The 20676-nt window shown below is 44.8% G+C and overlaps 1 protein-coding gene across 1 annotated transcript in view; it reads right to left on the bottom strand.

The window, feature by feature from the left end:
- The window catches only part of WWTR1 (WW domain containing transcription regulator 1), a 50348-nt gene that overhangs the window by 7689 nt on the left and 21983 nt on the right, over positions 1 to 20676 (bottom strand). The window contains exon 2 of the mRNA XM_088530511.1: positions 11415 to 11551. Within this exon, the coding sequence (XP_088386637.1) occupies positions 11415 to 11551 (137 nt within the window). The remainder of the gene's footprint in view (positions 1 to 11414; positions 11552 to 20676) is intronic.

The raw sequence follows: 20676 nt of genomic DNA, 5'->3' as shown, positions 1-20676 counted from the left end.
AAATTAAATATGGTGCGTAAAGCCAGTCTGGATTATGAGAACTGCCACGTAGTTCTTTAAAAATTCACTGACATTTTTTCAAGGACTTTTCGCTAACGAGGCAATAACATAAATGGAAAAGCTCTTCTCTTCCAGCTAAAACACCCCAGCCACCAAAACCCCGGAGGGGGCACAAGGTTTTTTTGCCTGAGGATTCAGACGGGCACCTTCCCATGACCTTTCCCTCGCGCCGTTCTCGCCGCCGGGGAGCTGCGCCCGGGCGGGCGCGCCGCAGCCAGGACCGCGCGCGCACGGTCCCGCCGGCCCTGGCTGGCCGTGAGGCGCGAGCGGAGCCGCGTGCCGCAGGAAACGGCTGGCGACGGCCACCCGGCCGGCCGGCGACTCCCTGGCGGTGCCGGCCGCTCGCCTGCCCCGCGCTCACCCCGCCAGGCCCAGCTGAGCTTTCCGAGCGGCCGCCGGCGCCGCGGGCCTTGCGCAGGCCCCAGGCCTCAGCGCGCTCTGCCCGCAGGGACGCGGGCTCCGGGCCCGGCCCGCTGGGAAGGCGCTTGCGCGCGCTTACATCAGGCTGAGCCCAGCCTGCCCTCCGGCCGGGGCACCGCGCAGGTGGCGAGCCCGCGCTCCAGGGCAGCCAGCCCGGCCCAGGGAGGAATCCGGGAGCTGCCCAGCAGCAACTCAGCCTCCCGCGGCCGCTTCTGTGCGGCCCCGCAGCAGCTGCGACCCAGACGCGGAAGCGCGCGGGCCGCGAGCCCCTCCAGCCGCGGCTGCCCCGCGCGCTGCCGCCCCGCGCTCACCAGCGCCTGCTAAAGGGGCCCGGGACGACAGCGCCAGGGCACCCAGCCGAAACCCCCGCGCACCGGGCAGAGCGGCTTGGTCAGCTCCGAACCTGCTGACGCGCAGTCCTCCAGCAACGCTGCTCAATGAAAAACGGGGTTTGGGCAACTCTGCCTTCAGCATGGATGCCAGGCACCCACCTTCACAGCTCACCAAGCACTCAGGCCCAGAAAACCCTGCTGCGGGTCAGTGTGCTTATACATACACACAATACACATTCAGATCCACACAAATCTTTACAGCAAATAGAAACAGCATAAAATATGAGACTGTTAGGCAATGCGTTTTTTTTATATAGTCATTAACTAGAAGACAAAATGATGAAAAGAGCAAAAAGACGAAATGAACCTAAAATCTAGCATGCATACTATTGGACATGCTGCCACACTTCCCACAGCAAATGCTGCATTCAGCTGCTCTAAAAATATACCTTAAGGGTCAAAATATCGTATGCACTGTAATAAAACAGCGGAGTCCAAGCACTAGCTGAATGGTCATTAAATCACAGTAGATTTTTAAGTACTCATATATATATATATATGCAATATACTTAATTTATGCAGATCAGTACTAACTGTCCAGATCTAACAGATCTGGATGAGTCCTGTGTTAGATCCAGCGCCAGTCTGGGTCCATGAGCACCTGTATTACCTGCAGGTCAGGCACAGCCACTGCTCATAAACGCTTCTGGACCCTGCGGAAAGCAGGCGGACACCACGGCATCTCCGCAACGCGCTCCCAGGACGGGCAGCGCTGGGCAGCGCCGCACGGACACGCCAGGGTGCCCTTCTACGTGACCCCTCCAGAGGCACACGCAGTTCATCCCCAGCTAAGCCTCCTTCAACGCATCAACTGCAGAGCAGACGCATCCACTTCATGTTGTGGAATTGTAACAGCCCCAGCTTGGGGAAGACCTACCACACCTGGCCTGGCTTTTCACACAATTTCAGATCTATAAGATCCTGCATTAGGCTCCTAAATTAGCAAGAGGGATGACCACGCTAGCTGAATGCAGAAAAACAGAATTTTCCTACATCCACAGCTACTGGTTTCTGAGAAATTCTGACCTAAGCTGAGAAAATTGGAAGACCTAAAGAAAGGTTCAGGTCAAAAACCATTAAGAACATCTACCAGTGATGAATGAGCTTTCCAGGTTCCTTGCAGTGCTAGGGACAACTTGAGACAGACGACACACTCCAGGGAAATCTGATGATGTCGTAGACAAAGCCAGACAAAAATTTTCTGCCTCCTTTTTCTTTCTCCCGACTCCCCTCTGCTTGCTCTTTGTGCGCTCTTTGTGTGTGGAAGGGTACACTCATATAGTTCTTACAGACTTAGAGTTATCACTGCTTTTCCCTTCTTACTGTGTGAGTTCTTCAAACAGCAAAAAGAAAAATACTTTGAGGATAGAAGTTAGGCTTTTCCTAAAAGTAAGGCTATAAAAACATGCAGAGAGAAGCAAATAGACTGCCTGGAACACCTTTAAGTATGTTTGATATGGCTGATATAGGCTATATTTCAAGTTCAAAGTGTATCTTTATAAATAGACTATTTGGAATGAAAAGAATCTCAATAATGCAAAACTATCCCTGCGCTACATATGTAAAGTTATTTTGAGGAAAGTCTTTTACCTAACTGGGCTTGTTACTGTACTTACTTTTCCTGGAACTACCCCAAACTGTTACTGATTCTCTGTGACCATTCCTGACTGAGCCATGGAGTTGAACACGTCCCGGGGGGCTGTTTCAGTGCTCAGCTGACACCGCTGTCACTGAACGTCTGCAGGAGCCTGGAGAGGCCAGAGGGAAGTTCCATGTCAACCCCAGTGGGCAGCGTTACAGAGCAGTGACATTCTGCAAGGTCTGGTCCTGCACCATCATATGGCACAACTATTGTCCATTTTACTTGAATTTATTAATGCTTGTTATTGTTTATGTTTGAATTCTGAATTTATATTTGAAAGCTATAAGAGGCATTACAGAATTTGGGTTAGAAAAAAAAAAGCCATTTGCATTCCAGCTAGACTACCCAACATGGAATCAACTCCAGTTCAGCGATACCCATCAAACTGGTGATGCTTTAATAATTATTTTCAGCCTGTTTTGGGGGTGAGCTTTAAAACTGAGGCCTGCTTCTGAGGGGTCGAAAGGAAAGGAAGAATTAAGAAAAGACAACCGACCTTCATTCAGTAGGCTCAAACTCACCAGACGGGGTTTGGCACTCCCCTTGGAACATTTCTGAGGTTCTGCAAACAACAGAAAACCCCAAAAGCTCAAAATCACTTCTGTAAAGGAGATTAAAATGGGACTTGGCAACTGAAAAGTGCTCATCCACCTAGCTGAGAGACTCAAGGTGGCATTTATAATTCAGTTCTCTTGTAGGAAACGAACCTGTTTTGCAAAATGAAGGAAGCCTCTTCACTGAACAGCTGTTACACAATTTTTCAGCTCAGCTGAAAGTGAATAAAAATGTGGAGCTATGACCAAAACCTGGAGTATGCAGCCAGTCTCCTCAGAGTTTTACAGTCCTTGGAATGTACCTACCACCATGCAGCTCATCTCTCAAGTGGGACTGTGTAAATTTATTTTAGCAGTTAAGACAAACAGTGAACACTTTTTGTTGCTTTTCTTTGCTTTAAAAGTAATAATATTCCAGTGAACTAGGTTTTCTAACATTGTAGGAGACCTTTCTGTTGATTACGTTGCTGGATATATGCTTATACTAAGCAAGGATAAATCTGCGGGCAAGAGGATCTGCAAGTTACAGAAGCCAAAACATTCAGGTGTAAATTGTTTCTGACATATGTGCTGAACTGATTGTACCAGCTTTTATTATTTTAGTGTCAGAACTGTCTGGATGCAGCTGTGGGTCTTTTTCTCCACTCTGTCTATAGGCAGTTCAGTGTCTAACTCATAGGAACTGGCCAGCATCAGGTGTCACGCAGCACAGTCTGATGAAAAACACATGTCTATGGAGGTTTAAAGGAAAAAAAAAAAGGGAAAAAAGCGCCATATTACACATACTACAGTTTTGACTTAGTCACGACATTGTGAAGAAAAAAAGACTAGGCTCCCCTCCTTCTCTGTCTCTGCTTCTGCCAACAAAGAACTTCTTGTTTCACTTATTTCCCAGAAACAGCATTAGCCTTCCAACAAGGTCAGCAAAAAATGCTGCTTTTCAGTTTGAGTGCGTTTTGTTCCAAAAATCTGTAAAGTATTAAACCAGAAAGTTGCACTATCCCAGTGTACAGAGAGTCCTTTATTCAAATTTCTGGGCTGAAAATAGCTATACAGAAATTTCTCAACAGTTTCAACTGCTAAGTTCTATGACAGGCACATTTAACTAAAGTTTCCTGTCTTTAATGCTTCAAGCCTAAAACAAATCCTGCAGGTGCAGCATCAAAGCTATGGATTAGCAGAAAATTGTTTAAAAGATTAGAGATTTACTCTGTAGGCACACAGATCTCTTCCTTTTAAGAATATCTGAATAAATAACAATCAACAAAAAACAGTTCAGGGGCTGCCTGACCGGAGCAGCAACTTACATGCTAATGACCAATTACTGATGACCATTATTATTTAAAATAATAATTATATGTTGTTTACTCTTAATTGTTTTGTGGAATCTTTAGCCTTTACATTTCATTCAGTTGGAAACTATGCAGATGACATTCCACTCCCGGGGTAGTGCATGCCTGGATTGCTAACCTAGTAGGGAAATGCTTACACCAACAGAACTTTGCAATTAAAAATTAATGGATTTTGCAAAAATACCAGCATCTCTTTTGAACACATAAATCTTTAATATTTCAGATTTACTAGACAGTAAGTTGCTGGGTTTAGGGTGTTCTTGGAGACATGTGGATTTAATCTGCCTGCTACTTAAGTTAATTCCTGTTAATCTCTACAGCTGATACTGACTGCCCTTAAAACACGAATAACTTACTCCTTTTGAAATCTACCTCATAAATTATTTCTTAGAGGCTCTAATTGCAAATAACCAAACGCATTCTTTTTCAAAGCCGTGCAGTAAAACCCCCATTCCCACAGAACGGGCTAATTCCCTCTGCTGGGTCCAGCTCTCCTGTAAATGTTACTTCATTAACCAAAAACGAGTCCCCAGATTATTCACACTGACCACATCTGAAGTGTGTCAGCTCCTTTCAGGATAGCCAGTAACTAAAAATGACCTGTAACAGGAAGCCTGTCCACTGTGCAAGTAGGGTATGGATACGGGTTACAGATGGGGAAAAGCGTGTCCCTCTCAGTATTAAGTATTTCTATCCAAAATCCCAGCCAAGGCAAGTCTCATGAAGTCTAGGCTATGCCATGTACGTTAGTTATCACAAAAACACACACTGCCTATTTTTAAACACCTTGGGAGTTTGTGTGGTCTGATCTCCAGGGTCTCATTTTGACACTGCAACCAAAACTGCATTTTATCATCTCCAAACAATAGCAGCTACACCTCTTTTATCATGCAGGATGCGGAAACTTTGGTTCATGTGTTCATTGCACTTAGACAAGATTACTGAAACTTTTTATTGGTTGGATTTCCTACATGTTATAAAAAATGAAAGCAGGTGCAAAGCACCGAAACCGCAAAGTCATGTCCAGAACCAATTAAACTACACTGAGCAATACAGCTGAAGACCAAACTTCAGATTCATAGACGGCTTTCTGCGGCACACAGCACTGCCAGTGTAAAGTGCTCTTCACATCCAATTCTGTTATTTAATACACACCATCTTTCACCAGCTAGAACCAGTGTATTTAACTGCTAGAAGCAGCCTCCTCTAATCACCTGGCTCATGCTCGCTGGTAAATCTTGATGAAGGAGTAAGCTGCTAATGGAGGGAGTGTTAACTTTTTTGGTAGGAAAAAAAAAGAACCATTCCTATGAATGAACTACTGAACTATGAGGATTAATGCAGTCACTGATCCCAAGGAGATTAAAATCAGGATCTCTATGGATTTATCCTAAATCAGTTGTAAAATCAAGATAACATTACTACCATATACAACTGATGTACCAGATGCGCCATGAAGTTTCATTTTTCTTGTACTCCTGTAAATTTACAGGTGCTCTAATCAGGTGAAAGACATTACCAAGTCCAAAAAAAAAGTATATATAGCACCCTTCTTCCTCTGCCAAAAATCATTCTCTACTCTTACATTTGCACTACACATTCTGGACCTCCAGCAGCAATCCTCCATGGCAGAGCAGGTGCTTTTACACAGTGCCAGCTTCCTGTCTGGAGAAAGCATGAGAAGAACTGCCCTGAGATCCTCCCAGGGGTTGCAGAGGCTTTCAAAACCCGCAGGTTAAGCCTTGAGCAACCTCACCTGATCTCACGGCTGCTCCTGTTCGAGCTGGGGGAAAGGCCTGAGCCCCTTCCCTGGAAACGGTTCTGTAGTGCTGCTTCCTTGAACTCTGCAACGCTCCAGCTTCCCGGCGCGCTGCGGGCAGCCCGGCCGGAGAGCTCGCTGCGCTGCTGCTCGCGGCCCCTCCGTGCAGCGCGGGCTCCTGCAGAGCCCACAGGTTAAATGGGCTGCTCCAGATACAAACGGACTATGAGAGTGGGACTGGGAAACTCAAAAATTACACGTTTAAGTATCATTACACTGTTTTCATTTTTTGCTGCAAATGTACATATTTATGAATTCAGCTTTGCAGAACCCAAGAGAAAGTCTGGGTAACAGGTATTGTGTCATTTTTCAGAATTAAGAGTGATACGGGAACATTTTCTTAAGACAGGGCTAGCTTGCCAAGGGAGCACACGCACCGCGCTAGGACGCCACGCCACCAACCAGCCCGTATCACGAAGGCGGCGGCGGCCCTGGGGGGCACGTGGGGAGGAGGCGGCTCGGCACGAGCGCGCGAGGGCAGCCCCGGTGGCTCTGCCTGCTCTCCCTGCATCCCCTCCGCGCTGCTCCTCCCCGCAGCCGCCTCATGGGTCACAGCGGATTGAGGAGCACCGGCCCCATCAAGCACACGCAGGCGCAGTGCGCGCCAGCACGGGGAAATGCCCACAGGTGAAGCTGGGCAGAGCCCCCGTTTCTGCTGCTCGTGCTGCGCTGTGAGCACTGGAGAGCAGGTGAAGCCCGCGCACCGGAGGGAGCACCAGCCACATCCAGCCGGGCTGAATTCTCTGCGCTCACTGACACCGAACACACATGTAACCCAGCTGGACTGCAAGTCCCTGTACATTCCCAAATAAACTCCAAGGCATTTCACCTAGCGTCAGAAGGCCAAAAACCACAAAGCACCAGACCAAGGGCACGACTTAGCGCAGCTGGTCACCTGGATAGCACCTGGAATAAGCGGGCCTTGCAAGGCCTGTGCTGCTCACCAGCGCTCCCGCTGCCTGAGGAGGGGATCCCGCCTCTGCCCTTCCACCTTGCTGCCCTCGTGCCCTTCAGGCTTCACCAGCAACGCTGCAGCGCTGCACAAAGTGTGTGAGAGCACCACAGCTCCTCACCACCTGTGCAACTACCCATGCACTCACAGTTCTTGTGGGAGATTTAAAAGCTCCTGTAAAGATAATTCTTGTCAGTTTGAGCAGACAATTAAACAGCAGCAATTGGTGAAATTCTATAATCATATCTTCTAATCAGCTTTGGAAGAAGGACTGCAAAAAATCTAAACAAGGCACTTAAGACATGGAGAGACACTGAATAGCCATTTACCACAAATAGAACCAGTATATGTTTTATGGCCTTAATTCTACAACTGGCTCTATAATGATGCATGCCGTGTTACCAAGAAGGCTAAGATTTTTGCAGCCAGTCTGCTTTTTTTCCTTAGAATTGCTTCCTAAGTAACTTAGATGTATAAATTCAAGTGATTTATACAGAAAATATAAATACTATGAGAAGCTTTTGTTACTTTTTGTTGAAATAGTTTGCAGACTTTTAAGCTTTAAAAATATTTAAATGAAGGCCAGACTGTGCTCACCAACTGGAGGAAGAGGACAGTTCCAGAAGAAATCTCATTAAAACGGCTTGAAGGCAGCGGGGTGAAAATAAAAAGATTTTTTTTTCCTGAGTGTTGCACAATGTAGAATAGAGAAAGACTACACAATAAGAGACTGATCATCTGAAGCACTTAATTATAAATTGTTGCAAAAGGCAGAATTTCGTAAAGGCCTCGCTGCCCGCGGCAGGCCCGGGGGCCAGGGCCGGCGCCCCGGCCGCCCTCCCGCCGCTCCCTGCCGCCCGCGCCCACGGGCTCTGCGGCGCCCACGGGCTCTGCGGCGCCCACGGGCTCCGCGGCGCCGGGGCGGCCCCTCGGCTGGGCCGCAGCGCCGGGCGGGCGGCGTCGCCAGCGCGGGCAGCGGGGAGAGCGCACGGGGCTTCGGGGCAGGATTCCACCCACCAGCCGAGCAGGCCTAACTTGTGCTTTCAGAAGAGGCAGAACGCGGGTCCACGCGCAGAGCACGTGGAACAGACACAGTATTCATGTAGAGCCAGGAAGTGCAGCGCTTCAAGCCTTCCGCAGAGACTGATCATTTTTCCTGCTGCAGTTCAGCAAGAGAAATGTACAGTTGGAAGACTCTTAACACGACTCTTTCCATCTACTAACTGTCTTAGGGAAAAAAAAAAGTGTTTAGAAAGGGTGACTAGGCATACCTGAATATCTTCTAATCTACAGCAGTATTTTCAATATCTGAATCAAATTTCCTTTACCATTCACAAAATTTTATTGACTTCAACGGTTTTGTGTAAGCAAGTGCAGAAACCTGTGTGACATTTATTAATTTTATGTAAATGTTACTAACTTACTAACAACTTAACAAGATGCATCAAATAAGAAAAGCCTTCAGATGTCTTCATTTCAAATGTTAGTGAGAACACCTAACTGGTAAAGTTATAGAAAAACAGGGATATCTAGTTCATAAATGGATAACGTAAAACCACAGTTAAAAAAAATAGCAAAAGGAGAGCAGATTTCTTAAGGTACGTTTAAGAATTTCAGTGAATTTTTGCTGTGTGTTATCTCAAGCACCAGCACTCTAGGATGTGGTATCACTCAGTCACACTATTTGCTTCTGATAGCATGTCAGTAAGTGCACTGTACACTTCCCAGCATTTAGAGCTGGAAGAAGGTTATAAACCAAAGCAACAATCTGTACAGAACAGACTGTATTTTCCATCTCCATGAGAAGCATAGCAAGGAAAACACATGTGTTAGTAATTGAAAGTGCAGACCAGAATTCAGACCTGGAATACTTAAATCCCTCTCTTGTAGGTGGCATGTCTTCAAAAGAAAACCTTTTTTTTTAAAAAAAAAAATCTTACAGTACTGAAAAATGCTAAGGCACCAGACAGAGCCATAGTCTTCATTTGCTGGAAAGCTAAGAACCAGAGCTGGCCAGAAAGGAGGTTGAACTTGTCGTCCAGCTCCACCTCTCCGCGGCACAGCCAGCGGGCGCTCCCGGGAAGCGGGCCCAGCGCAGCGCCGTGCGCGTCCCCGCTGCGGCCAGCTCAAGAACAGAGGCATGCTAACGTGCTGCACTCACATGTTGTTTAAACTGGTGCTCGGATTGCAACAATCTTGAAATTTCTGTACATATAAACAAAAACATTCTACATTAAATTCCTTTTTTTTTCTTCATATTTTTAATAAAATGGTATTCCCATTCAGTGTGGCCATTCAGAGAGACTGGAAAATGAGTAGCTGTGATGCTGAGTTTAATAAAAAGGTGCTGAACACCAACCCTGCTGTGCTAGCAGATTTGCCTGCTCCCAAAGAAGTGTCACAGCATCCCTTCAGAAGGATGCTAAAACCGCACAGAGTTCCAATATGTTCAACTGTGTTGATAAAATAGTTCTTGATTAAGTAAACATGGACACAGTGGAAATCTGTACGTATCACTTGTAGTATACTAGTGTTTAGGAGATTCAGTGAGAGGCCAGATGCCATTGCACTAAGGGCTGTGCAAATATATAAGAAAAAAATGGAGCATGATCTATAAACGTGAGAGGTACTTAATTAAATATATTCTGTATTTGATGTGCTAGATTTTGAAGTCTATGAAAGTGTCCCTTCTGAGCATCCAAAGTCCCTTCTAGAAGAGACTCGAATTGAAACCCTAAGAGTATTTTATTGTAGTCTGAAAACAAACAAACAAACAAAAAAAGACTTCCTTTGAGTTTCACTGTATAAATATTTCAGTAGGGGAGTGGGCTTTCATTCACTTCCACTGACAAATCTGGGGAAAACCTATCATCCAGATTTATGGGATTTTCTCTGTTCTTTTTTTCTTTTTTGAATTGCACTGGATGTAATAGGTGCTGGCATCATTGAAGATGATTCCTTACTCCTATTCCTTACCTCCAGCTTGCTTCAGAAGCGCCCAGAGCCACCTCTGGCCCCGCCGCACTGGTGACTCCCTGCAGCACGTGGGAGCCCTCGGGGCGCCCGGGCGGCTCCGCTGCGCGCAGGGCGGGAGCGGGGACAAGACAAGGGACAACGCCGTGCTGTGGCCACGTACGGGGATGGCCTAGGGGGGTTTAATAAACTCAAGGCAAAAATAAATAGCTGTTTTGTGCGGCTGCTATTGGTCACCACCGGTAGGCAAAAGTTTACTGAGCTTTTCTTGATATGTGATGAGAATCCTGACGAACTGCACTGCAAACAAATAATCATGAAATCACAAGATCACCCTATTGAAAATCAACCTGAACTGGAATCTAGGTTGTGTTTCTAATACTAACTATTTGTGCTAGCTGTATAATTTGGAGCCTACCAGCTGACCTATCTACTCTTCATTTTCTTCAAATGTAGAAAAATTAAAACTGCTAGGATTTGAACTGCCGAAGTGAAAGATAGAAATTTGCCTCAGCTATATATGAGAAGGTTTTCTTCACTTGCAGCTTTCCTTTAAAAGTTTCAGAATTTTCAAGGCTTTCTTTTTTCACTAAGGCTCCGATTCAGGAAAATCATATGAATTTTAGTAGATGCTTAAAACTAAGTGTAAAGGGCAGAACAGGAACACCGATTAAATGCTATTTAGAGAAGTTCTTCAGGTAATTCATATTATAAGATAGATTTTTCTATAGTAAGTCTATCCTAAAATAGACTAAATTACAGTGCAGAAGCTAATTACAAAAAAAAAAAAAAAAAGGAATGGCTACCACTTCTGACCTGAACAAATACGGAAAAGACTGCAGACACACTCTGAGCAGCACTTCGCAGAGTGAGTGTTGAGAAAAACGTGGAGGCTCATGGGGGCCTTATAGCAACTCTGAATGAAAATGCACAGGAAGAGTTTATTATTCCATTTCCAATGCTACGGCAAAAAAAACAGCATCGAGGCTCCTAAATAAAATGCATAAGATTTTGAGAGTTTTACCTCAAATAGAGCCAATTCCCTTGCTGCCGACTCTATTGAGGGACAAAATAAAAAAAGAAAGTGGAGAACACACTGTTTGACTTGATAACAGAATCAGAGCTACTGTTTCCGAAGCAAACGTTACTTTGGCCAACAAATATAACAACATGCATTTATATAATGAAATGTGTCTCTTTTCTTCATTTTTTTTTGTGTTTTCACCAGAGGGATGCCATCCAGAACTCACCCAGATTTGGCTGGGACATTGCCATGGACCTCTGTGGCATCGGTGTGGAAGTAGCTGCAGGATGGTGGTTCATGTGATTCAGCGGCTGGTTCATAGTTTTTCGAGGATCTTGCCATGTTGTAATTTTTTCTATGTGACTAAGAAAGGAAAGATAAAAGACAAGATTAGCATAAAACACCCAACTATATTATATAGTTTATACGTATAATATAGTATACATATATTACATGGCTAGGCACAGTGCTACAGAAGACCCAGTTGTTTTTCTTATTTCATATTTATCTTCCCTTCCCATCTCACCCTAATCCCTTTATAACAATCCATCTTCTTGTCATTCATTTCACCTTGGAACAATTTCTTTCCTTCCGTGCTTGTCTCCTTCCATTTTAACTCCTTATACATTATCCCTGAATTCACTACTGTTACATATTCATCTTCCACATATTTCATTGTCCAAATTTGTTTTCTCTTATTCTACCAGCCTTTCTCTATATACTCAAACATACGCCCATTCCTCATGCAGCAAAATACAGTCATCTCGCTGGAGCAGCCTGTCTTGACAGAACGGGTGTTTTTCTTGGTTTTGTTTTTGCCGCTCTGTCTTTGCCTTTTCCAAGATCAGAATATACTCAGAATATACAGAGCAGCTCCTGGAAGTCTGTTACTGAACCCAAATTTCTCACTTTTCCCACCCATGCAGGCACTGCCACTCCTGCCACCTCCACCTCGTGTCCCCAGACCCAGCTCATAGGTAGCAGCATTTGACAAGCAGGTTTTGACCTAGTGCAGCGCTACCAAGTCCAAATTCTTCAAAGCCAACCTCTAACATCAGTGAAAATAACGTGAATGGCAAGCAGGATAAAAATAAGAACTAGTTTCTAAAGAAAGGAAAATGGTAGCACTGTCTGTATTTATTCCATGTCAACTTTCTTTTTCTAGTATTTTGCACTCAATGTACACTCCCCAGATTGCAAAGGAAGATCAAGCCTGTCTAAAGCCAAGCCTATAGCAGCTAAATCACTTCCCCTCCTCATTACTCCTAGAGCTCTTCATTCATGTTATCATTAACAATGAAACCACCCAAATACTTTTACTGTCCTTTCACTGTTAATTTTTCTTGTATTTTTTTTCCATTTTACTCTTAAGGTGAGGCACAGAGCAGCATTCTGAATTAAAGATGTTGTTATAACATTAGGGCAATGCTCTCTGCAAGTCCAGCTTGTGCTCAAATGACATTTTTATTTGAAGCTCCATTGCTTTGTTCTCTGGCATTCTAACTCAAATAAAGCTATACTTCTACATCAAAGGCCATGAATTTTGGAATATCAACCTATAACAGAAAAAGAGATTCCCAAAGTAGGAAGAAAAATGTTTTTAAACATAAGCTTTAGTGGTTAATTAAATACCACCTTAATGATGATTTATAAGAACAGTTTTTTCACTTTAAAACAATTTTTACAAACCTTTCAAATTTAAGCAAAATATAAAAATGTAAATAAAGACTTTTTTCTCTAAGGTTCATCTCTAGAAACTGAAAACATAAGTTCCTGTTAGGAAAACGTGAAGCACGGGTCAAAGTATTTATGAAGTCAGTTGTATTAAGCAACCCATAGCTTGTTTGAACGTGTCCTTCATTCTGACTATGAATCTGAAACCTTAGACTGCGGCTACCAGTTACGTACAGTGAGCAATAGCAGGAAGTGCCTTTAACAAAAACATGTTAGAAAACGAAAATGGTCAACTTCAATATTAATTTTTGTTATCTCAGTTCTTTCAGCATTAACATTCTCACATTTCATGAGCACGGAAAAGCAGGGAAATACGATCATCCCTTTCTTCATTGGGGTGAGTGCTGCGAACACAGGGAGTCATGCATGTGAGTTTGCACTTAAGATCTGGAGGATTCGTCCTATATGCATGTTTGGAATTTTTGAATTGTTACTCATATGTATAAAAAGGCTCTTAATCCACACTTTAGTTGTTCTGACAAGTTTTAAAAGTGAAACCACCTAAGCAATTAACCAGCAGTTCCTGTTAAGTTTCACAAAGAAAAATTGTCCAAAGAGCAAACCTGGAGCAAGCAGTCAAGCCCCTTGCACGGGCGCTGCACCAAGGCTGCAGCTTTGGCAAGCGCAGGACTCCGTCGCCCACAGGGGCCAGCGTGGCCACGACAGCATCCCCAGCACCAGGGGCACCTTTGGGCTCCACCACGCGGCACGTTCCCCCGCGAGCCCTCCCGCCGGCCGGGCGGGAGCCGGGCCAGGGCTGGGGAAGCTGCCAGAGAGCGCGGCGGAGCCGGCGCTTTTCCGGAACAAGAACAAGCCCAGGCCAGCGCCGCCGGTACCCAAGCAGGTCTCAGGGCTCTGAAACGTCGCCACGTTCCCAGCCTGGCCTCGGAGTAACGAGGCTGCTGAGACGCAGGCAGCGCGTGGGCTCGAGCTCCGCACGGCCCCGCTGCGGGCAGGGGCCGCGTGCCGACCTGCTGTCACCTGGCAAACGGGAGCCGAAACACCTGCGCAAGACACGGCTGGCCAGGAGGCTCGTACAGCCACCAAGCGCGCGAGCCGCCGGAGCACGCGCTGCTACAAACAGCGCTCCCTCTTGTTGCCTTTTTTTTTTTTTTTTTTTGTATTTGCTACTTCATTACATGTAAGAATTGAAATATGAAAGTTTTAAGCAATTTTGTATCTAAATAATTCAATACAGTTTATTACTGTATGCAAAAATACAGAGACAAACGAAACGTAATTTGCTATTCTGAGTAAATAGAGCAGCAAATAGTGAACTCGGACACTGAACAAAACATGGAATTCCTCATTTCAGCCTTGATCCTGAACCACTGAAGTTACTGGAGACTTTGCCACAGATGCCAATGGGAAATGGATCAGACCCTTCCACATTCCCACAGCTTCACAGCATGGCAGATATTTAGGAAAGAAAGGAGAGCTTGGGTGCAGTTGACAGTCTTCTCTAACTTTATAATTTTTTATCTTGTACTTTTAATTCTGTGTCATTAGTTTACCTTATTAAAACTGCACAAAATCAGACCATGTGTATACAGCATATCTTTAGAAAAGGAGAAAACACAGGGCTTCATTAACAGAACTCATTACAAATGTTATTCAACAACATAAATTATGTAAACATTATTATTTCAACAAAATATTGTCTAAACAGTGACTCTAAAAAACCTTTCTATGAACAGTGCTATTTTAATATTATCCTCCGTATACTTCAAATGCCACAGAGTCAAGCAAGTTACTTTTTGGGAAACACATTTGTCATAACACTCCCTGCTGAAACACTTGGTTTCTGATCACCAAATTAGGATGAAAGGAGCTGTGGTTCTTTAAAGGAGGGTTTTTTCCAAGTTGTACCATGAGCCAGTTCTCCACCCCTTTCACGTTATTTAAAATATGCCCACCGAAAATGCCGTGCCGACAGAGGATTATGCGGAAGCGCTCTGTCATTTGCCTCCTCTGAACTATGTGCCTTTTCCTGGCTACTGATGCAGCAAGGCAGTCAGTATCAAGACAGCACAAAACATGGAGAAACACATCATCTAGTGTCAATAAACAAGGAATTGCTTCCTAGGCTCATGCCATCCTACAGTGCATCGTGACTGTCCTGAACAAAAATCATCACAGTCTGCAGATTTCCCCCTTATTCATTTAAAATAAAAGATGCAAATCAAGTTTATCAAATCAAGTTTTAATAAGATTGCAAAGCCTCTTCTCACATAGAAGTGCTTGTAAGAAAGGATAAAAATGTTCTGTAAATTGTCATGCAAAGCAACCAGCTATGAAACTGCAGCTGAAAACTAATGCTGCTTTTGTTCAAGCTCTCAATTTTCTCTTTTTATATAGAAAATGATCCATACCATAATTACACATGTGAGAAGAAGGGCAATGACAGACGTTTGGCAGTGCTTCTGAACTGACAGAAGAATTGAAAGTTTGATCAAAAAATGTAAGGATCACAGATCTTCAACTCTCCAACTGCATAAAAAAGCCCACAGGAATTCTCTGTGTAAACACAGTAAGTTCTCAGCAGCTATAGCCAGGAGCCACAAGTGCCCTCGCTTGCCCTTGCTGGTGCCATCCTGGCAATGCACAAACATAGCTTCTTCATTAGAAACATGCAGACAGAGCGTCTGAAACACAGCCCTCAAAAATGCCATTGATATTGTGATTCAGGATCAAGTAATGGCTGGTTGTTACTAGAATTCATTGTAACGACCGCAAAGCCGATCTGCTTTTATCTAGTTATTAAAGAAAAAGCTGCCTATCAGACAATGCCTATTTAACAACCTAAGACACTAGATGTGCAAAAGCAACAATAATTTAAAATTAGTGCTAAGATTTTAAACTAATTTGATTACAGTCCAGAAAGGCTTTTTCCCCCCCTCAGGATGTGCATTGTTTATGTAAACCCTCCTCCTCTAGGCACTGGGCGTTTTTAAAGGTTAGATTAGACCCCTGCAGAAACAGGTACTGGCCTATTCCCCTTGAAGTGACCGGTTAAACCAGAGTAGCAGCATTTGGCCCAGCACCTTTTTATTCATGCAGAGACAATACAGAAGTTATAGAAATTGGGATTTCTATGGTTCTTACAGTCTCCTGGATATCAGACCTGACAAAACTCGATGCAGAACAACCTCTTTTCCACCAGCAGGTAAAACAGTGACCTTCACCAAAGCGCAGAGTGCCTTGCATGACCTGGGCCAGCTGCAAAGCCTGTGGCCCGCGCGGGACGGCCCGCGCCGAGGGGCTGCCATGCAGGCCGGCCACGGTGGCGCGGGGAAGCGCGAGGCTCCGTGGGCGCTGCCGGCGGCTCTAGGGAGCTCTCTGCCTTCCCCTCGCCCGTCCGGCCCTGGGGGCAGCCGCCCCTGCCGCGCGGTGCCATCGCCGCGGCCGGGCTGGTGAAGGCGGCTCCATCGCCGCGGCCGGGCTGGTGAAGGCGGCTCCTGCCGCATGGGCCCATCGCCGTGGCCGGGCTGGTGAAGGCGGCTCCATCGCCGCAGCCGGGCTGGTGAAGGCGGCTCCTGTCGCGCGGGCCCATCGCCGCGGCTGGGCTGGTGAAGGCGGCTCCATCGCCGCGGCCGGGCTGGTGAAGGCGGCTCCTGCCGCGGCCGCCCACGTCCCCGCCACACGCTCCGGCCCTGCCCATGCGCTGGCAGTGCCGGCGGCCGCACCAGGCCCGCACGCGGCTCATGCCCAGCCCAATTCCTCATCCCTCTGGTGCTCTCCTGTGGAGGGAGAGAGGACAGAGCCCTGGGGACCATGGGCAAGATTGCTGATGTTACCATACCCATCACTGCTCGTCTTGGTCCTTTCATGCCTACAAGTGAAACTTAATATAGTTATGGCCACTTAAATGCTTCAACTCTGGGATAAGTATTTGTACACAAAAGGAAAGCACTATGCTGAGAACATATACTCAAATACCCAAATACTCTTATCCTGGATTGTATCAGTCCATCTGGTCCTTGTCTTATTTCTAATCCCCAAAGGACGTTTTTCTTGGCGTCTATCGCATAGTCCATAACAATGGGATGGAAAACAAAGCTTCAGACAAAGCCAACAACACAAACTCAAGTCACGCCTTGGCTGCTGAACTCAATTACTAGAAGGTTCAAGCTCAGAAGACAACAGGATTTCTGCTTCTCCCAGCACCTAAGCTTTGCACTGGCCAAAGGTCCAGTATTTAACTTGCACGATTATGGAGAGAAATGGGTTAAACATTGAATTAAACCCTGGGCTAGGTATCCCTTGAGGCCCTGACTATAGAAGAGTCTTGCCAGGCTTATCCATGGAACTACCTTTGTGGAAATCACTGAACACACTTAACTGTGGTATAGGAATGTATCCTGCTAAAGTAAATCTACCTAAATTAGTACTTAATTTTATACTATTCAGTACTAACAGCTGTATTGCTACTGTAAAATGCAAAATTTTTCACTTTGTTTAAAGAAGCTATAATAGAAAATACTAAGCTCTTCCAATGCTTTTGAACATGTATTTTTCATTAAAAAATAGCTTTTGAAAAATTTTCATAAAGTAGTTCCAACAGCTCCAATAATCCAATAGTCCAGTAGTTTCAAACAGGATTTAAATATTTTCCTTGACGTTTCTACTTTCTTTTTCTTCCATAAAAGGAAAGGGTAGAGGAGAATACAAAATGAAACAACAATACAAATTTTGTTTAAAAGCACGTATGAATGAAATAGTAACCACATTTAAATGCTTTCTGCAACAACTATTATATACTGATTGTTCAACTAAAGATGAATCTAAAAACCAACACCAGAACAGTTCACAGAAGGATTAATTTTATCAGAATGCTGCAAAATTACTGATTATTGCACAATGTTTTCTGTTCTTCATCAACACGCATTATCCCAAAAGTCAGACTAGCAATTTGAGAGATAATTAGTGCAATATCTTGGCTATAATTTTTGTAGGCAAGCGACTCTGCTGCATGTACAGAAAGAAATCCAAGGAGCAGCTGCGCAAAACTCCGAGGACATCTTGACTAATCACACACTGAAGCTTCACCATAAGTAGCAGGAGGAACTGCTATCTAGAAAAGTTAACTCTTTAAGACTTTTTTTTTTTTTTAAGACTCTCGTACTGGGAGATTTAAGCATTCAAATATATGGTAAGGCAGCTCCAAAACACATATTCAAACTCCAACTTTCAAGTTTCTCAGAAGTAGCCTTTGCATCTACTGTTCTTACAAACCCTAGTGTCAGGGCTGACCCTTCCTCAACAAGCTCTTCATGAACAAGCAGGAGGGGAAAGAAGAGACAGAGATTCATTTTAACTTTTTTTCCCCCCCATCACCCATGATACTAATGGGGGTCATTATAAGTAAACAAAAAGTTTTCAAAATAGGATTCCCATCAATGCTTAGCTGGAGGCTAAGGCTGTTCCTGCTTCAGTCAGGGAAATTTAAGTATTTACAGCTTTAGGGATAGCAGAGATGCACAAAATCTCTTCCAGGCATCACACAGAACATGTCATTACAAATGCTGCCCTCGAGCTGCCCAAGTCATGGCACTGACGCCCACGGTCACTCGGTGCACAAGCTCAGTAAGCGGTAAAAGGTATCCTAAGAGTGGTCCGTCACCGTAACAGTTTGAAGCAAGGCTGAAGATATAAATAACCTTTTGGCAGGACTTTATGCTTCTCTTCCACCTGTCCTACCCATGGCTTTTGTTATTTTTCTCCTGGTTGGGTGTCTGCCTCCCACTTTGATCCACCAGTGTTCTCCAGAGTTGAGCTATGGCTGCATGCTGCATTTTTAGCTGCTGGGCTCTAATGCCTGACTTCCACGGCAGCCTTGCCAGGTGTCAGTGCAAGCCAGCAAGCCATGGAGCCTGTGAACCCCCTTTCTGTTGGTATTAAGTCCAACAATAAATGTATCTCAGTGGTTCCTGTTCTGGGACCCTATCTTCTTCCAGGAGTAGGAAATCCAGATCCTCTCACCTAAAAAGCTGAAGCGGAACTGAGGAGAAAGGCAATGATTTGAAATCTGTTATTTCATAAGGGTGCTCTCACCGGAGGCAACTTTCGGTTTGGTGAACCCTGCGGTACTTGCCTAGGACCTTTATCGGGCCTTTGTCCCGGGATGAAAAGGAAAGGCGGGTTTGTGAGGGAGCCACATGAAAGCGCCACGTGGGGCAGGGGCAGCTCATGACTCAGCAGCACCAGCAGCCCCACATGTCCTGACTCACGAGCTGCGCCCAGAGGGTGACAGCTCACCGCGCTGGAGGACACCCCGCCGCCCGCTTCCGGCTGCCCCTGCGTGATTAAACATTGGGAAATCTGTTTACACCACGGGGAGCACAGCCGAATCACTGCCCAACTCTTTTTTCTCTGTCCCGCTGTTCTCTATAAACAAAAAGCGGAAAAAAAGGGAAGCTTTGTCACAAATGAGACTCCATGTGAAGGGCTCTGACAGTGGGTGATGTGGCAAGCACACCTTTATAAAACTGGACAGTTTATTTTTTAGATTTAAGAAAATGACCTTAGGCTACAAAATCTCAGTCTCTTTGGTGAGCTTGCTCATGTGCTATAGAGCAATTTCTGGTAAAGCTACAGCTGGATCCAAACTACACAACAGTACAGTAACCCTTAGCAGAAGGGATCTAACAGCAAAAGAGAAACTGTTCACCAGCCTTCAGGGCTGCAGGATGCACCTCAACTATTGCTGTCATCTTGCTCATCCTGACAGGGCAAAGGATTTACTGTTTAGTAAAAAATAATTTTTAAAAAGTGAACATTGATATTTTTGATTGACACTAGTAAGAAAATACAAGAGGCATCACAGTGGCTAGAGCACCATGCCCTAACATCACGATCCCCTGAACACATCTAGTAGATTAGTATAAAATTAACATGCTACGAGATTGGCTTCTGCAATGGAAGATTTTACTTTCAGAACAAAGAAAAGAAACGTGACAAGAGTGGAGGCAAGAGGAAGAGTCCCAAGTTTAGTCCAAGTATTAAATTTAATTCTAGCATCTACCAGATATGACGTTCAATTGCAATGTAAGAAACCGGAGTATGATAAAATGGTCAATTCTCTTCACTTAGATTCCCCAGTGATTCTCACTGCTACGGAAGTGGCAGTGCTAGAGATGTGAAAATGGATGTTCTCCTCACCAGGAGATCCTGGTGAGGATCCTGTTAGATCCTTACAAGTGGTGTGGGAAAATCTTTAGTAAGAGCAAAAATATATACATATAAACCAGAACTTGTTTTTCATATAAAGTAAAAAGACACACAGCTGAATGACACCAAATTGTAAAACTGTTGCTTAGACTACAGGATTTTCCTTACTTGCATTTTTGTTACTTATTTTTCATTCCTAATCATAATTTGTTATCTGGATATTTCATCCCTATCCATAATTTTCATCTCTTTTTTTGATGTGTTCACATAAACCTCCCTAAACACAAGCTAGAAGACGTGACACAAATGCACACCCCATGGAAAGCTGGGACACCTGCGCCACCACGCAGGGCAGGCCCTGCATTTAGCACATCCATTGCAACAGCAATGGGTAAAAATGGCAAGTCTCACATACAACATTTGCCACATCTTTCTCTGGTAGCCTTGTCCCCTACAACAACAGCATACAAATGAAGACAGTCTGCAGAATACATCTTTCTCCACAAGTCTACATTTTTCAGGATCATATAAAGAGAAGTTGATAGATCTGGTTCTGCTGCAGGCAGAGGAGGCTATTACCTTTC

Source organism: Tinamus guttatus, unplaced genomic scaffold, assembly GCF_059628265.1.
Source record: "Tinamus guttatus ecotype Peru unplaced genomic scaffold, ASM5962826v1 Tinamus_guttatus_pri_ptg000376l, whole genome shotgun sequence".
Lineage (NCBI taxonomy): Eukaryota > Metazoa > Chordata > Aves > Tinamiformes > Tinamidae > Tinamus > Tinamus guttatus.
This window is presented reverse-complemented; position numbering and strand designations above follow the sequence as displayed.